This window comes from Bombina bombina, chromosome 6 (assembly GCF_027579735.1).
Source record: "Bombina bombina isolate aBomBom1 chromosome 6, aBomBom1.pri, whole genome shotgun sequence".
NCBI lineage: Eukaryota > Metazoa > Chordata > Amphibia > Anura > Bombinatoridae > Bombina > Bombina bombina.
In genome coordinates, this window is record NC_069504.1 from 876311958 (window position 1) to 876326797 (window position 14840).

At 39.9% G+C, this 14840-nt stretch overlaps 1 protein-coding gene across 1 annotated transcript in view; it reads right to left on the reverse strand.

Moving 5' to 3' along the window:
• The window catches only part of CAMTA2 (calmodulin binding transcription activator 2), a 307159-nt gene that overhangs the window by 38620 nt on the left and 253699 nt on the right, over window positions 1-14840 (reverse strand). The window contains exons 13-15 of the mRNA XM_053718351.1: window positions 9057-9238; window positions 8397-8475; window positions 7924-8200 (exon numbers count right to left, since the gene is read on the reverse strand). Coding sequence (XP_053574326.1) covers window positions 7924-8200; window positions 8397-8475; window positions 9057-9238 — 538 coding nt within the window. The remainder of the gene's footprint in view (window positions 1-7923; window positions 8201-8396; window positions 8476-9056; window positions 9239-14840) is intronic.

Here is a 14840-nt window from a genome sequence, read left to right on the forward strand (position 1 = left end):
CATAGGTGTGTCCGGTCCACGGCGTCATCCTTACTTGTGGGAACCAATACCAAAGCTTTAGGACACGGATGAAGGGAGGGAGCAAATCAGGTCACCTAAATGGAAGGCACCACGGCTTGCAAAACCTTTCTCCCAAAAATAGCCTCAGAAGAAGCAAAAGTATCAAATTTGTAAAATTTAGAAAAAGTGTGCAGTGAAGACCAAGTCGCTGCCTTACATATCTGATCAACAGAAGCCTCGTTCTTGAAGGCCCATGTGGAAGCCACAGCCCTAGTGGAGTGAGCTGTGATTCTTTCAGGAGGCTGCCGTCCGGCAGTCTCATAAGCCAATCGGATAATGCTTTTAATCCAGAAGGAGAGAGAGGTAGAAGTTGCTTTTTGACCTCTCCGTTTACCAGAATAAACAACAAACAAAGACAAAGTTTGTCTGAAATCCTTAGTAGCTGCTAAGTAAAATTTGAGAGCACGAACTACATCCAAGTTGTGCAACAAACGTTCCTTCTTTGAAACTGGATTAGGACACAAAGAAGGCACAACTATCTCCTGGTTAATGTTTTTGTTAGAAACAACTTTTGGAAGAAAACCAGGTTTAGTACGCAAAACCACCTTATCTGCATGGAACACCAGATAAGGAGAAGAACACTGCAGAGCAGATAATTCTGAAACTCTTCTAGCAGAAGAAATTGCAACCAAAAACAAAACTTTCCAAGATAATAACTTAATATCAACGGAATGTAAGGGTTCAAACGGAACCCCCTGAAGAACTGAAAGAACTAGGTTGAGACTCCAAGGAGGAGTCAAAATTTTGTAAACAGGCTTGATTCTAACCAGAGCCTGAACAAAGGCTAGAACATCTGGCACAGCTGCCAGCTTTTTGTGAAGTAACACAGACAAGGCAGAAATCTGTCCCATCAAGGAACTTACAGATAATCCTTTTTCCAATCCTTCTCGAAGGAAGGATAGACTCTTAGGAATCTTAACCTTGTCCCAAGGGAATCCTGCAGATTCACACCAACAGATATACCAAATTATGTGGTAATTTTTCTGGTTACAGGCTTTCAGGCCTGAACAAGAGTATTAATAACAGAATCTGAGAACCCTCGCTTTGATAAGATCAAGCGTTCAATCTCCAAGCAGTCAGCTGGAGTGGGTCGAACGGACCTAGAACAAGAAGGTCTCGTCTCAAAGGTAGCTTCCATGGTGGAGCCGATGACATATTCACCAGATCTGCATACCAAGTCCTGCGTGGCCACGCAGGAGCTATCAAAATCACCGACGCCCTCTCCTGATTGATCCTGGCTACCAGCCTGGGGATGAGAGGAAACGGCGGGAACACATAAGCTAGTTTGAAGGTCCAAGGTGCTACTAGTGCATCCACTAGAGCCGCCTTGGGATCCCTGGATCTGTACCCGTAGTAAGGAACTCTGAAGTTCTGACGAGAGGCCATCAGATCCATGTCTGGAATGCCCCACGGTTGAGTGACTTGGGCAAAGATTTCCGGATGGAGTTCCCACTCCCCCGGATGCAATGTCTGACGACTCAGAAAATCCGCTTCCCAATTTTCCACTCCTGGGATGTGGATAGCAGACAGGTGGCAGGAGTGAGACTCCGCCCATAGAATGATTTTGGACACTTCTTCCATCGCTAGGGAACTCCTTGTTCCCCCCTGATGGTTGATGTATGAACTTGGCCCTCGCTAGCTGAGGCCAAGCTTTGAGAGCATTGAATATCGCTCTCAGTTCCAGAATATTTATCGGTAGAAGAGATTCTACCCGAGACCAAAGACCCTGAGCTTTCAGGGATCCCCAGACCGCGCCCCAGCCCATCAGACTGGCGTCGGTCGTGACAATGACCCACTCTGGTCTGCGGAAGGTCATCCCTTGTGACAGGTTGTCCAGGGACAGCCACCAACGGAATGAGTCTCTGGTCCTCTGATTTACTTGTATCTTCGGAGACAAGTCTGAATAGTCCCCATTCCACTGACTGAGCATGAACAGTTGTAATGGTCTTAGATGAATGCGCACAAAAGGAACTATGTCCATTGCCGCTACCATCAAACCTATCACTTCCATGCACTGCGCTATGGAAGGAAGAGGAACGGAATGAAGTATCCGACAAGAGTCTAGGAGTTTTGTTTTTCTGGCTTCTGTCAGAAAAATCCTCATTTCTAAGGAGTCTATTATAGTTCCCAAGAAGGGAACCCTCGTTGACGGAGATAGAGAACTCTTTTCCACGTTCACTTTCCATCCGTGAGATCTGAGAAAGGCCAGGACAATGTCCGTGTGAGCCTTTACTTGAGGAAGGGACGACGCTCGAATCAGAATGTCGTCCAAGTAAGGTACTACAGCAATGCCCCTTGGTCTTAGCACCGCCAGAAGGGACCCTAGTACCTATGAGAAAATCCTAGGAGCAGTGGCTAATCCGAAAGAAAACGCCACAAACTGGAAATGCTTGTCCAGGAATGCAAACCTTAGGAACCGATGATGTTCCTTGTGGATAGGAATATGTAGATACGCATCCTTGAAATCCACCTTGGTCATGAATTGACCTTCCTGGATGGAAGGAAGAAGTGTTCGAATGGTTTCCATCTTGAACGATGGAACCTTGAGAAACTTGTTCAAGATCTTGAGATCTAAGATTGGTCTGAACGTTCCCTCTTTTTTGGGAACTATGAACAGATTGGAGTAGAACCCCATCCCTTGTTCTCCTAATGGAACAGGATGAATCACTCCCATTTTTAGCAGGTCTTCTACCCAATGTAAGAATGCCTGTCTTCTTATGTGGTCTGAAGACAACTGAGACCTGTGGAACCTCCCCCTTGGAGGAAGCCCCTTGAACTCCAGAGAATAACCTTGGGAGACTATTTCTAGCGCCCAAGGATCCAGAACATCTCTTGCCCCAGCCTGAGCGAAGAGAGAGAGTCTGCCCCCCACCAGATCCGGTCCCGGATCGGGGGCCCGCATTTCATGCTGTCTTGGGAGCCGTGGCAGGTTTCCTGGCCTGCTTTCCTTTGTTCCAGCCTTGCATAGGTCTCCAGGCTGGATTGGCTTGAGAAGTATTACCTTCCTGCTTAGAGGACGTAGCCCTTGGGGCTGATCCGTTTCTGCGAAAGGGACGAAACTTAGGTTTATTTTTGGTCTTGAAAAGACCTATCCTGAGGAAGGGCGTGGCCCTTGCCCCCAGTGATATCAGAGATAATCTCTTTCAAGTCAGGGTCAAAGAGTGTTTTCCCCTTGAAAGGAATGTCAAGCAATTTGTTCTTGGAAGACGCATCCGCTGCCCAAGATTTTAACCAAAGTGCTCTGCGCCACAATAGCAAACCCAGAATTTTTTCGCCGCTAACCTAGCCAATTGCAAGGTGGCGTCTAGGGTGAAAGAATTAGCCAATTTAAGAGCACGAATTCTGTCCATAATCTCCTCATAAGAAGAAGAATTACTAATAATCGCCTTTCCTAGCTCATCAAACTAGAAACACGCGGCTGCAGTTACAGGGACAATGCATGCAATTGGTTGTAGAAGGGAACCTTGCTGAACAAACATCTTTAGCAGACCTTCTAATTTTTTATCCATAGGATCTTGGAAAGCACAACTATCTTCTATGGGTATAGTGGCGCGCTTGTGTAGAGTAGAAACCGCCCCCTCGACCTTGGGGACTGTCTGCCATCAGTCCTTTCTGGGGTCGACTATAGGAAAACAATTTTATAAATATGGGGGGAGGTACTAAAGGTATACCGGGCCTGTCCCATTCTTTACTAACAATGTACGCCACCCGCTTGGATATAGGAAAAGCTTCGGGGGGCCCCGGGGCCTCTAAGAACTTTTCCATTTTACATAGTGGTTCTGGAATGACCAGATAATCACAATCATCCAAATTGGATAACACCTCCTTAAGCAGAGCGCGGAGATGTTCCAACTTAAATTTAAAAGTAATCACATCAGGTTCAGCTTGTTGAGAAATGTTTCCTGAATCTGAAATTTCTCCCTCAGACAAAACCTCCCTGGCCCCCTCAGACTGGTGTAGGGGCCCTTCAGAAACCATATCATCAGCGTTCTCATGCTCTACAGAATTTTCTAAAACAGAGCAGTCGCGCTTTCGCTGATAAGTGGGCATATTGGCTAAAATGTTTTTGATAGAATTATCCATTACAGCCGTTAAATGTTGCATAGTAAGGAGTATTGGCGCACTAGATGTACTAGGGGCCTCCTGTATGGGCAAGACTGGTGTAGACGAAGGAGGGGATGATGCAGTACCATGCTTACTCCCCTCACTTGAGGAATCATCTTGGGCATCATTTTTACTAAATTTTTTTATGACATAAAATACATATAGTTAAATGAGAAGGAACCTTGGTTTCCCCACAGTCAGAACACAATCTATCTGGTAGTTCAGACATGTTAAACAGGCATAAACTTGATAACAAAGCACAAAAAACGTTTTAAAATAAAACCGTTACTGTCACTTTAAATTTTAAACTAAACACACTTTATTACTGCAATTGCGAAAAAGTATGAAGGAATTGTTCAAAATTCACCAAAATTTCACCACAGTGTCTTAAAGCCTTAAAAGTATTGCACACCAAATTTGGAAGCTTTAACCCTTAAAATAACGGAACCGGAGCCGTTTTTATATTTAACCCCTTTACAGTCCCTGGAATCTGCTTTGCTGAGACCCAACCAAGCCCAAAGGGGAATACGATACCAAATGATGCCTTCAGAAAGACTTTTCTATGTATCAGAGCTCCACACACATGCAGCTGCATGCCATGCTGTCCTCAAAAACAAGTGCGCCATACCGGCGCGAAAATGAGGCTCTGACTATGATTAGGGAAAGCCCCTAAAGAATAAGGTGTCAAAAACAGTGCCTGCCGATATAATCATATCAAAATACCCAGAATAAATGATTCCTCAAGGCTAAATATGTGTTAATAATGAATCGATTTAGCCCAGAAAAAGTCTACAGTCTTAATAAGCCCTTGTGAAGCCCTTATTTACTATCTTAATAAACATGGCTTACCGGATCCCATAGGGAAAATGACAGCTTCCAGCATTACATCGTCTTGTTAGAATGTGTCATACCTCAAGCAGTAAGAGACTGCACACTGTTCCCCCAACTGAAGTTAATTGCTCTCAACAGTCCTGTGTGGAACAGCCATGGATTTTAGTTACGGTGCTAAAATCATTTTCCTCATACAAACAGAAATCTTCATCTCTTTTCTGTTTCTGAGTAAATAGTACATACCAGCACTATTTTAAAATAACAAACTCTTGATTGAATAATAAAAACTACAGTTAAACACTAAAAAACTCTAAGCCATCTCCGTGGAGATGTTGCCTGTACAACGGCAAAGAGAATGACTGGGGTAGGCGGAGCCTAGGAGGGATCATGTGACCAGCTTTGCTGGGCTCTTTGCCATTTCCTGTTGGGGAAGAGAATATCCCCACAAGTAAGGATGACGCCGTGGACCGGACACACCTATGTTGGAGAAATGGGTCTAGATCAATACTTTGGGATGTCTTAAAAAAAAAAAAATATATATACATGTCAAGGGATATTCAGGGATTCCTGGCAGATATCAGTGTTCCAATATAACTATTGCTAATTTTGAAAAAAAAGTGGTTTAGAAATAGCAAAGTGCTACTTGTATTTATTGACCTATAACTTACAAAAAAGCAAAGAACATGTAAAGATTGGGTATTTCTAAACTCAGGACAAAATTTAGAAACTATTTAGCCTGGGTGTTTTTTGGTGGTTGTAGATGTGTAACAGATTTTGGGGGTCCAAGTTAAAAAAAAAGTGTATTTTAGAAAGTCCATTTAATGGCGAGAAAAACGGTATATAATATGTGTGGGTACAGTAAATGAGTAAGAGGAAAATGACAGCTAAACACAAACACTGCAAAAATGTAAAAATAGCCTTGGTCCCAAACGGTCAGAAAATGGAAAAGTGCTGTGGTCCTTAAGGGGTTAAAGGGATACTAAACCCAATTTTTTTTCCATGATTCAGATAGAGCATGCAATTTTAAGAAACTTTCTAATTTACTCCTATTATCAATTTGTATTTGTTCTCTTGCTATCTTTATTTGAAAAAGCAGCAATCTAAGCTTAGGAGCCGGTCCATTTTTGGTTCAGCACCCTGGATAGCACTTGCTCACTGGTGGCTACATTTAGCAAACAATCCGCAAGCGCTACCCAGGTGCTGAACAAAAAATGGGCCTGCTCCTAAGCTTACATTCTTACTTTTCAAATAAAGATATCAAAAGAACAAAAACAAATTGCTAAAAGGAGTAAATTAGAAAGTTGTTTACAATTGCATACTCTATCTATATAATGAAAGAACATTTTTGGGTTTAGTATCCCATTAAGGACAATTAAATCAGCCATTGAGGAACTTTGAAGTAGAGAACTTTTAAATAAGAGGATTTGATCTGTATCATTAAATATTCAGAATGGGTTAATGCTCAGTTCCAGAAAAAAAAGAAAAAATTGTAAGTTAAAAATTTGAAAACAAAAATAGAAAAACAACACTGATGGATTTAGGGTATATACCTTGAACCCACATTTAAACAAATATTCAAGGTCCGCTCAGAAGTAACACTGAACCTCTACTTCTGAGATGGACAAAGGCAGAGTAGCTTATATGGCAGCTGCCAATCACAAGATTTCAAGCAGAAAGGCATTAAAGAATTAGATTATGTCCCTTTAAACAATCTCCTTTGGATATAAGGATAATTAAAAGTTATAATCTTAGGATGTAATATTTACTATAAAAATCTTACATAGATTTTGCTAATAAAAGTTCTTGTATTATTAATAAGGAGAACATTTTATTTTCAGCATAAGCATTCGTTTTGAACTTTGAAACAAACACACAAACAACAAACTATTGTGTATATACACTAAATACCACACACAGTAGCTAACATTATTCATTTTAGAAACACTTGGTAGATTGGGGTGTTGTAGGTATTTGAAAAATTAAAAAGGGAGTTAAAGAGACACTGAACCCAAATTTTTTATTTCATGATTCAAATAGAGCATGCAATTTTAAGCAACTTTCTAATTTACTCCTATTATCAATTTTTCTTCGTTTTCTTGCTATCTTTATTTGAAAAAGAAGGCATCTAAGCTTTTTTTGGGGTTCAGAACTCTGGACAGCACTTTTTTATTGGTGGATGAATTTATCCACCAATCAGCAAGGACAGCCCAGGTTGTTCATTAAAAATGGGCCGGCATCTAAACTTAAATTCTTGCATTTAAAATACCAAGAGAATAAAGAAAATTTGATAATAAAATTAAATTAGAAAGTTGCTTAAAATGTCATGCTCTATCTGAATCATGAAATAAAACATTTGGATACAGTGTCCCTTTAATATGCACTATATTAGGCTAAGACTATGGCTTTTAAAGGGACATTATACATTAGATTTTTCTTTGTATAAATGTTTTGTAGTAGATTCATTTATATAGCCTATACAGTTGCTCCTATTTATGTAAAGAGTCTTTTCATATGCAGAGGAAGGGAAGGGTCTGGTTTTTTTTTTTGCTATACCATCACTTTGAGTGGGTGTTCCAGCTAACCTTTTCAACAAAGCTAAACTGGGAGCTTCTAAGTACGTTTTTAAACTGTTTTATACTGGATTTTTATATCAGTATTTGTGCATATTATTAATTATAGTAGTGCCTGTTACATGCAGTTATATGAAAATTGGTGTATACTGTCCCTTTAAGCCAAAACATGTCAGCTCTATTCTTAGATGCATGGACTTCTAATGGTCCCATGTTTATATATGTTAAGGATGTGCTCCGTGTGCTTTAGTTTATATATTAGGTATGCCGTATTACAAAAAGGCTGTGCCACTGCTGGGGATTATTCTCATAGCTTTTTTGCTCTAATAACTAAACACAGAATAATATATAATTTTACCGGTATCTGCGCTGGTTGACAGAGGGGAAAGGCCCCTTCCTGGATCCTGGTTGCCCATTAATGGGTGCCAACTGCTTTCCTGAAGTTCGGTATAGTTGCACATGGGTGGTTCTAGTCTCTGCAGCTCTTCCAGAGTGGCTGCCAACTTCACATGACCACGAGATCGAGCCACTCCTAGAGGGAGACGGCCCAAAGAGTCAGGGATTGAAAGAGCTCTGCAGTCCCAGCGGAACAGAAGTGTGGCTGCCTCGGTGTGACCAAGGGCACAGGCCCACATCTGAAAGAGAGTTACGCTGATGAAAAATGGAGTTTAGATGGAAGAGAAGAGTATAGTGGAACATAATACATAATGAGTTAATGGGGGAAGGCTTCTGCTTTTGAAACATTTGGCTTTTTGTTACTCCTATGACAAATGAGGACAGTAGCGCTGGAACGGGACTAGTTAAATGGTCATTTAATATTAGAGTTCTCACCAATGGAGTACATGAGAAGTGATCTACATTTAAGGGGTCAACCTCAAGTTCCACCGCTAGACTCTGTGAGTGTAGACTCCTGTGAAAATGAGGAGAAAGCAAGTTAGCCTGGTGCATAAAGGTTGTATTTTGCATTTGTGAACTATTTTTTCCATTTTGAAGTCTCCATTATATGGACTGTATTTAACATTTCTTTGTCTCTGTATTCCACTCACCTATTTTTATCCCTGCTATAACTTAAAGGGACATGAAACCCAAATATTTTCTTTCATGATTAGAAAGAGAATACAATTATAAACAACTTTCTAATTTACTTCTATTATCTATTTTGCTTCATTCTCTTGATATTCTTTGCTGAAAAGCATATCTAGATATGCTTATTAGCTGCTGATTGGTAGCTGCACATAGATGCCTCCTGTGATTGGTTCACTGTGTGCATTGCTATTTCTTCATTAAAGTATATCTAAAGAATAAAGCAAATTAGGTAATAGAAGTAAATTGGAATGCTGTTTAAAATTATATTCTCTACCTTAATCAAGAAAGAACATGTTTGGGTATAGTGTCCCTTTAAGTCCCCTTCACTGCTATTACTCCCTTCCAGCCCCTAGCATTTGCTATCATCCATTTTTCCCCACCATGATCCACTCCTGAGCATCTCACCTCCACTGTATAAGAGTTTCTATGAGCCTGGAATACCCCTGCGCGGCCGCAAGATGTAACAGAGTCATGCCACGGAAACTCATCTCATGTGCCAAAAGATCTGATGTCACCCAGCAAGCCTGTGCCATCATTTTCTCACACACTGCCACTAGCCGTGCCTCAAAGGTATCTGTGGATGACATCTAAAAGCAAATATTAAATATTAGACAAATACAATAATTTTAGTATTTACTAAATAGCTAACGATCCCAATCTAGAAACTGTTTGTGCTTTATATATTCAATAATAAGTGTACAATGACAAGGCATATTGGGAAGACTTCCTCAAGAGGTCAGCAGACCTGCCAAGGAGTTAACATATTACAACATATTCACCTGTAACATTTTTAAAATAGAGGATTATCAAAGAGACAGAGCATAAATAGTTAGGAAGTGTTTTAATTAAATCTAGAAGCCATTAAACATTCAAATATAATAAAAAGTTATACTTGCATTAAAAAAACATAAGGAAAGATGTCTCCCAATAGGTGTCTGTGTGTGGCCCAACAGTAATAGGGTGAACTGTTATCGTGGCATTTGTATGTTGAGACAACATTTTACAATTTATAATGAAATATGTTGAGATTCAATAGAAGCTGTCATAGATGGGAAAACATGAGTGGGGAAAAATGTATCAATTACATCTAAATGTGAAGAGACAGTAGATTAGTCAGCCAGCAAATAAGTATATGTGACAAAAGCAAGCAGAGAAAACAATAGATTCTCATCTCAGAACAGAGACTATGTTGAAACCCAAAACAGTTTATTAGTGTGTATATGGAAGATGTGTAGACTAAAAAAGAAAGGCCCAAAACAAAGTGGAACGGCTTGACAAGTTTGCATCAGCTTGGCAAGAAAGAGAAGAGAGAAGTGGCCTTTAAACATGGTTGTGAGCAAGTTTGAATGTGTCTTGGTGGAGCGTGTTCACACATTGTCTCTAACGTACTTGGTTTTTCCTCAAGACTTCTCAAAAGGCTTGTGTACTGAGAGGTAAGTTGGAGAGCCCATTAATTAAATTAAATTATTTAAAGGATAGGTACAAATAATGCAGTTTTAACTTAGATTGTAAACGTATTGTACTCAATGTATATAGTGCTATGGAATCTGTTGGCACATTACAAATAAAGATAATAATTATAAGTGATAGTGGAAATGTATTGTAATATATGATAAACTGCATCTAACGGAGCCAGTGGCATGCATGGATTGAGTACTTTATTGTATGTCAAAGTGTATAACAAAAAATCCTATTCACTTATCAGGGGTTGTGTATGGGACATGTAAAAAGGTTCAAAAAAAGGCGTAAGTGGCTGTTCTAACTGGATTTATATTACAAACTTTACTGAAATGGTACCCTGCCCTAGAATAATATTTATTAATATATTAAATTGAACTATTTATATATTATAATAGGGTTAAAGCAAAACAGGAAATCTGAGAACTGAAGAGATAAAAACAAGGGCAACGAAAGATAGAGCTATATAAGGAAATTATAGAAAGGTATAGAAAGCAACAGGTTATGGTATATTAGAGTAAAGTTGTTGTTGGTAAATTTAAAAGTAGTACACATTGATTAGAAGCCAAGGAACCAATTTATATTTAAATATGTGTAGAATACTCCAGCCATTTAGGAGAAAGAAATACAATTTTAGGAACCATAGCTCCCTGACATTTGTCCCGCCCTGTGTTACAGAAAGATGGAAAAGGTTATAGGGCATAATCAGCATGTGCTCATTTTGTAAGAAAACAGAGTAGTTAACATAATAAAGTTTTTTTCTTAAAGAGACATAAAAGTGCAAAAACAAAATGTTCTAATGTTTTGGAGCATTGTAGTATTTCACTGATGCGTGCATGTACAACTATTTGTTTATCCCTAGCCAAGGGGTTAAACATATAGGGCCAGATAACAAGTGGAGCAGTATTTAGCGCTCCTGTGCTAACTCCGCTAGCAGTAAGCTTTTTGTGCGTTGGGTAGCGCTCATATTACAAGTTAAGAGTAAAAAATGTTTGCTTGCTCGCTAACTCGGTGTGCACAAAAAGAAGAAGTTAGAATACAATGAACGTGTTAACGTATTCTCCAATAGAAGTCAATAGAGCAAAAAAAGTTGGGAAAACCTAACACCCTACTCGACTGCATTTTCTCAAGTGCACTAGAATATGTTCCATTTATTCATAAATACATATTTCTACATATATATATATATATATATATATATATATATATATATATATATATATATATATATATATATATATATATATATATATATATAGTACAAATCAGGGAGGTTGGGAGGTAAGAGGGATACTACCCTGCAGTAAATATATAATAAAATAAAAAAAAAAAGTAAAAACCTTTTATTTTTATACTGGCAGATAGCTGTTTGAGAGGGGTCAGGAAGGGATCAGGTGGGATGTGTCAGGTGGGAGGCTGATCTCTACACTAAAGCTAAAATTAACCCCTTCATTGCTGGGCATAATACAAGTGTGGTGTGCAGCGGCATTTAGCAGCCTTCTAATTACCTAAAAGCAATGGTAAAGCCATATATGTCTGCTATTTCTGAACAAATGAGATCCCAAAAAAAGCTTTTACAACCATTTGTGTCATGATTGCACAAGCTGTTTGTAAATCATTTCAGCTCTATTTCTGTTTAAATGTAGTGATGGCAAAAATGTCCTGGTCTTTTGGGGAAGTTTTTGTCTGAAGTGCCCGCTCCTTAAGGGGTTAAGTATCACTTCCCTTACCCATAACCCCCAGTCATTCGGCTAAAGGGAACGGAAAAAGAAGTAATTTATCAGGTAAGCATACATTTTGTTTTCTTTCCTATGGCTAAGAGCAGTGGCTAAGAGCAGTGCTTTCCAAACTGTGTGTCGTGACACAGTGTGTCGGCAGCAGTGTGTAGGTGTGTCCCTGCTTCAGGACAAATATTTTTTAATTTAAAATTCTTTTGAATTTTTTTTTTTGGTTTCAGACTTTTCGCCTGCCTGCTACGCATATCACGTGGCTGACATGTGATTGATACCTAGTGGGTCACAGATCATCTTAACTTATTGGCGCAGCTTAGTGGGAACTGAAACTATTTCCATTGGCAGCACATTGGCTCCTGACTGCACGTGTAGTCTCCTCAATCGGCTCGTGACTGCACGTGTAGTCAGTGAGTGGGACAGCAGTGTGTTTGCAGCGTGGGCAGTAGTCAGTCGGACTTGCAGAGCTCTGAGGGCAGCAGTTTAAACGCTGAGCTGAAGTCAGTGTTGTTTTTTGCAGCTAGCTCCCAGTAGTGCATTGCTGCTCCTTCTCTTGATATATGGATAGGAAGTGGAAGCTTAAAAATGCTTGATGATGAAATGCGAGTGTCTTTATCCAATATTCCACTAAATATTCAGAAATCAAATCAACCTCATACAGCCCATTAAAAAAGTAGCTATTGGTGTTATTAAACTTTTTTTTTAAATTCTTGCACATACTAACATACTTTATTATATATTTTATGTATGTGTCCGTATCTCTTAAAACAAGTTAGTTTAACCTCCTGTTTGCTAGTACAACTGAATTACTGTGTCGCAAAATGATGTAGGTCTAAAAAGTGTGTCACCAACATGAAAAGTTTGGAAAGCACTGGCATAGAGAGTCCACAAAACATTCTAATTACTAGTGGGAACTAATACCCAAGCTAGAGGACACAGAATGAATAGGGAGGGAAAACAAGACAGGCGAACCTTAAGTAAAGCACCACAGCTTGAAGAACCTTTCTCCCAAAAGAAGCCTCAGCTGAGGCAAAAGTTCAGAATAGACAAGCAGCACACTACCTGGTGCAGGTGGTAGAGGGCCACTGCAAACACCTCTCAATGTTTCCATAACAGCAAGGGTCCACAGCACCAAATAACGAGGAAAAGTTCTTGTCTTTATGTCATTTATTTAACTTTTAGCTTACAAAAAGCATGTAGGCACACAGCAGCAAACAAAAAGCAACGTTTTGGGTTATTCACCCTTAATCATGCTAATCAATTAGAATGATTAAGGGTGAATAACCCAAAACGTTACTTTTGTTTGCTGCTGTGTGCCTACATGCTTTTTGTAAGCTAAAAGTTAAATAAATGACATAAAGACAAAAACTTTTCCTCGTTATTTGGTGCTTTGGACCCTTGCTGTTGTGGATCAGCTGAGGCAAAAGTATCAAATATGTAGAATTTGTAAAAAGTATGTAAAGAGGAACAAGTTGCCGTCTTACAGATTTGCTCCACAGAAGCTTTATTTTTTAAAGCTCATGAAGATAAAACAGCCCTAATGGAATGAGCCGCAATTCTCTCAGGAGGCTGCTGTCCAGCTGTCTAATAAGCTAACTGGATAACACTTCTTAACCAAAGAGAAAGAGTGGTAGAAGCGGCCTTCTGACCTCTACGCTTACCAGAGAAAACAACAAATAGGGCAGAAGTCTGCTGAAAATCTTTAGTTGCTTGAAGGTAAAATTTAAGAGCACGCACAACATCCAAGTTATGCAAAAGACGTTCCTTCTGGGAAGAAGAAACAACAATTTCCCGATTAATATTGCGATCCGACACTACCTTAGGGAGAAACCCTGGCTTAGTACGAAGGACCACCTTAACAGTATGAAAAATAAGGTTAAGGGAATCACACTGCAGAGCCGAAAGTTCGGAGAGAAGAAATAGCAAGAAGAAACAAAACCTTCCAAGATAGAAATGTAATACTAACAGAATGCATCAGCTCAAACTGAGCCTGCTGCAAAACTCTAAGAACAAGGTTAACACTCCAAGGAGGAGCAACAGATTTAAACACAGGCCTGATTCTGACAAAGGCCTGAACAAAAGACTTAACATCTGGCAGAACTGCCAGACGTTTATACAGAAGAAAGACAGTGAAGAAATCTGACCCTTCAAAGTACTGACTGACAAACCCATCTCCAGGCCCTCCTAAAGAAAAGCCAAAATTCGAGGAACCCTTACTTTGTTCCAAGAAAAACCTTTTGAATCACACTAAGGAAGGTATTTACACCATACCCTATGGTAAATTCTGCGAGTAACCAGTTTAAGAGCCTGGAGCATAGTATCTATGACTTTCTCTGAGAAGCCACGTCTATCTAAACTTAGACGCTCAATCTCTAAGCAGTCAGCTTCAGAGAAACCAGATTTGGATGAAGAAAGGGACCCTGAAGTAGAAGGTCCTTCCTAAAAGGTAACCTCAACGACAAAACATGACATTGTCACCAGATCCGCGAACCAGATCCTGCGAGGCCATGCAGGAGCTATTAGAATCACAGAAGCTCTCTTCTGTTTGATGAAAGCAATTACTCGTGGAAGCAACATGGAGGAAACCGGTATGGTAGGTTGAAGCTCCAAGGAATCGCTAGAGCATCTACCAGAACAGCTTGAGTATCTCCTGACCTTGAACCGTACTTTGAAAGCTTGGCGTTTTGATGTGGCACCATCAGATCCAACTCCTGAACCCTGCACCTGAGAGTTATCATTGTGAAAACCTCTGGGTGGAGAGCCCACTCTCCGGGATGATATGTCTGCCTGCTAAGAAAATCCACCTCCCAGTTGTCCACTCCTGGTAAGTGGATGGCAGAGAGATGGCAATCGTGAGACTCCGAGTTCCTCCCTGGTGATTGATGTAGGCCACCAAGGTCATGTTGTCCGACTGAAATCTGATAAATCGGACCAAAGCTAGTTGAGGCCAAGCTATTAAAGCATAGAAAATGGCTCTCAACTCCAAGATGTTTATTGGAGA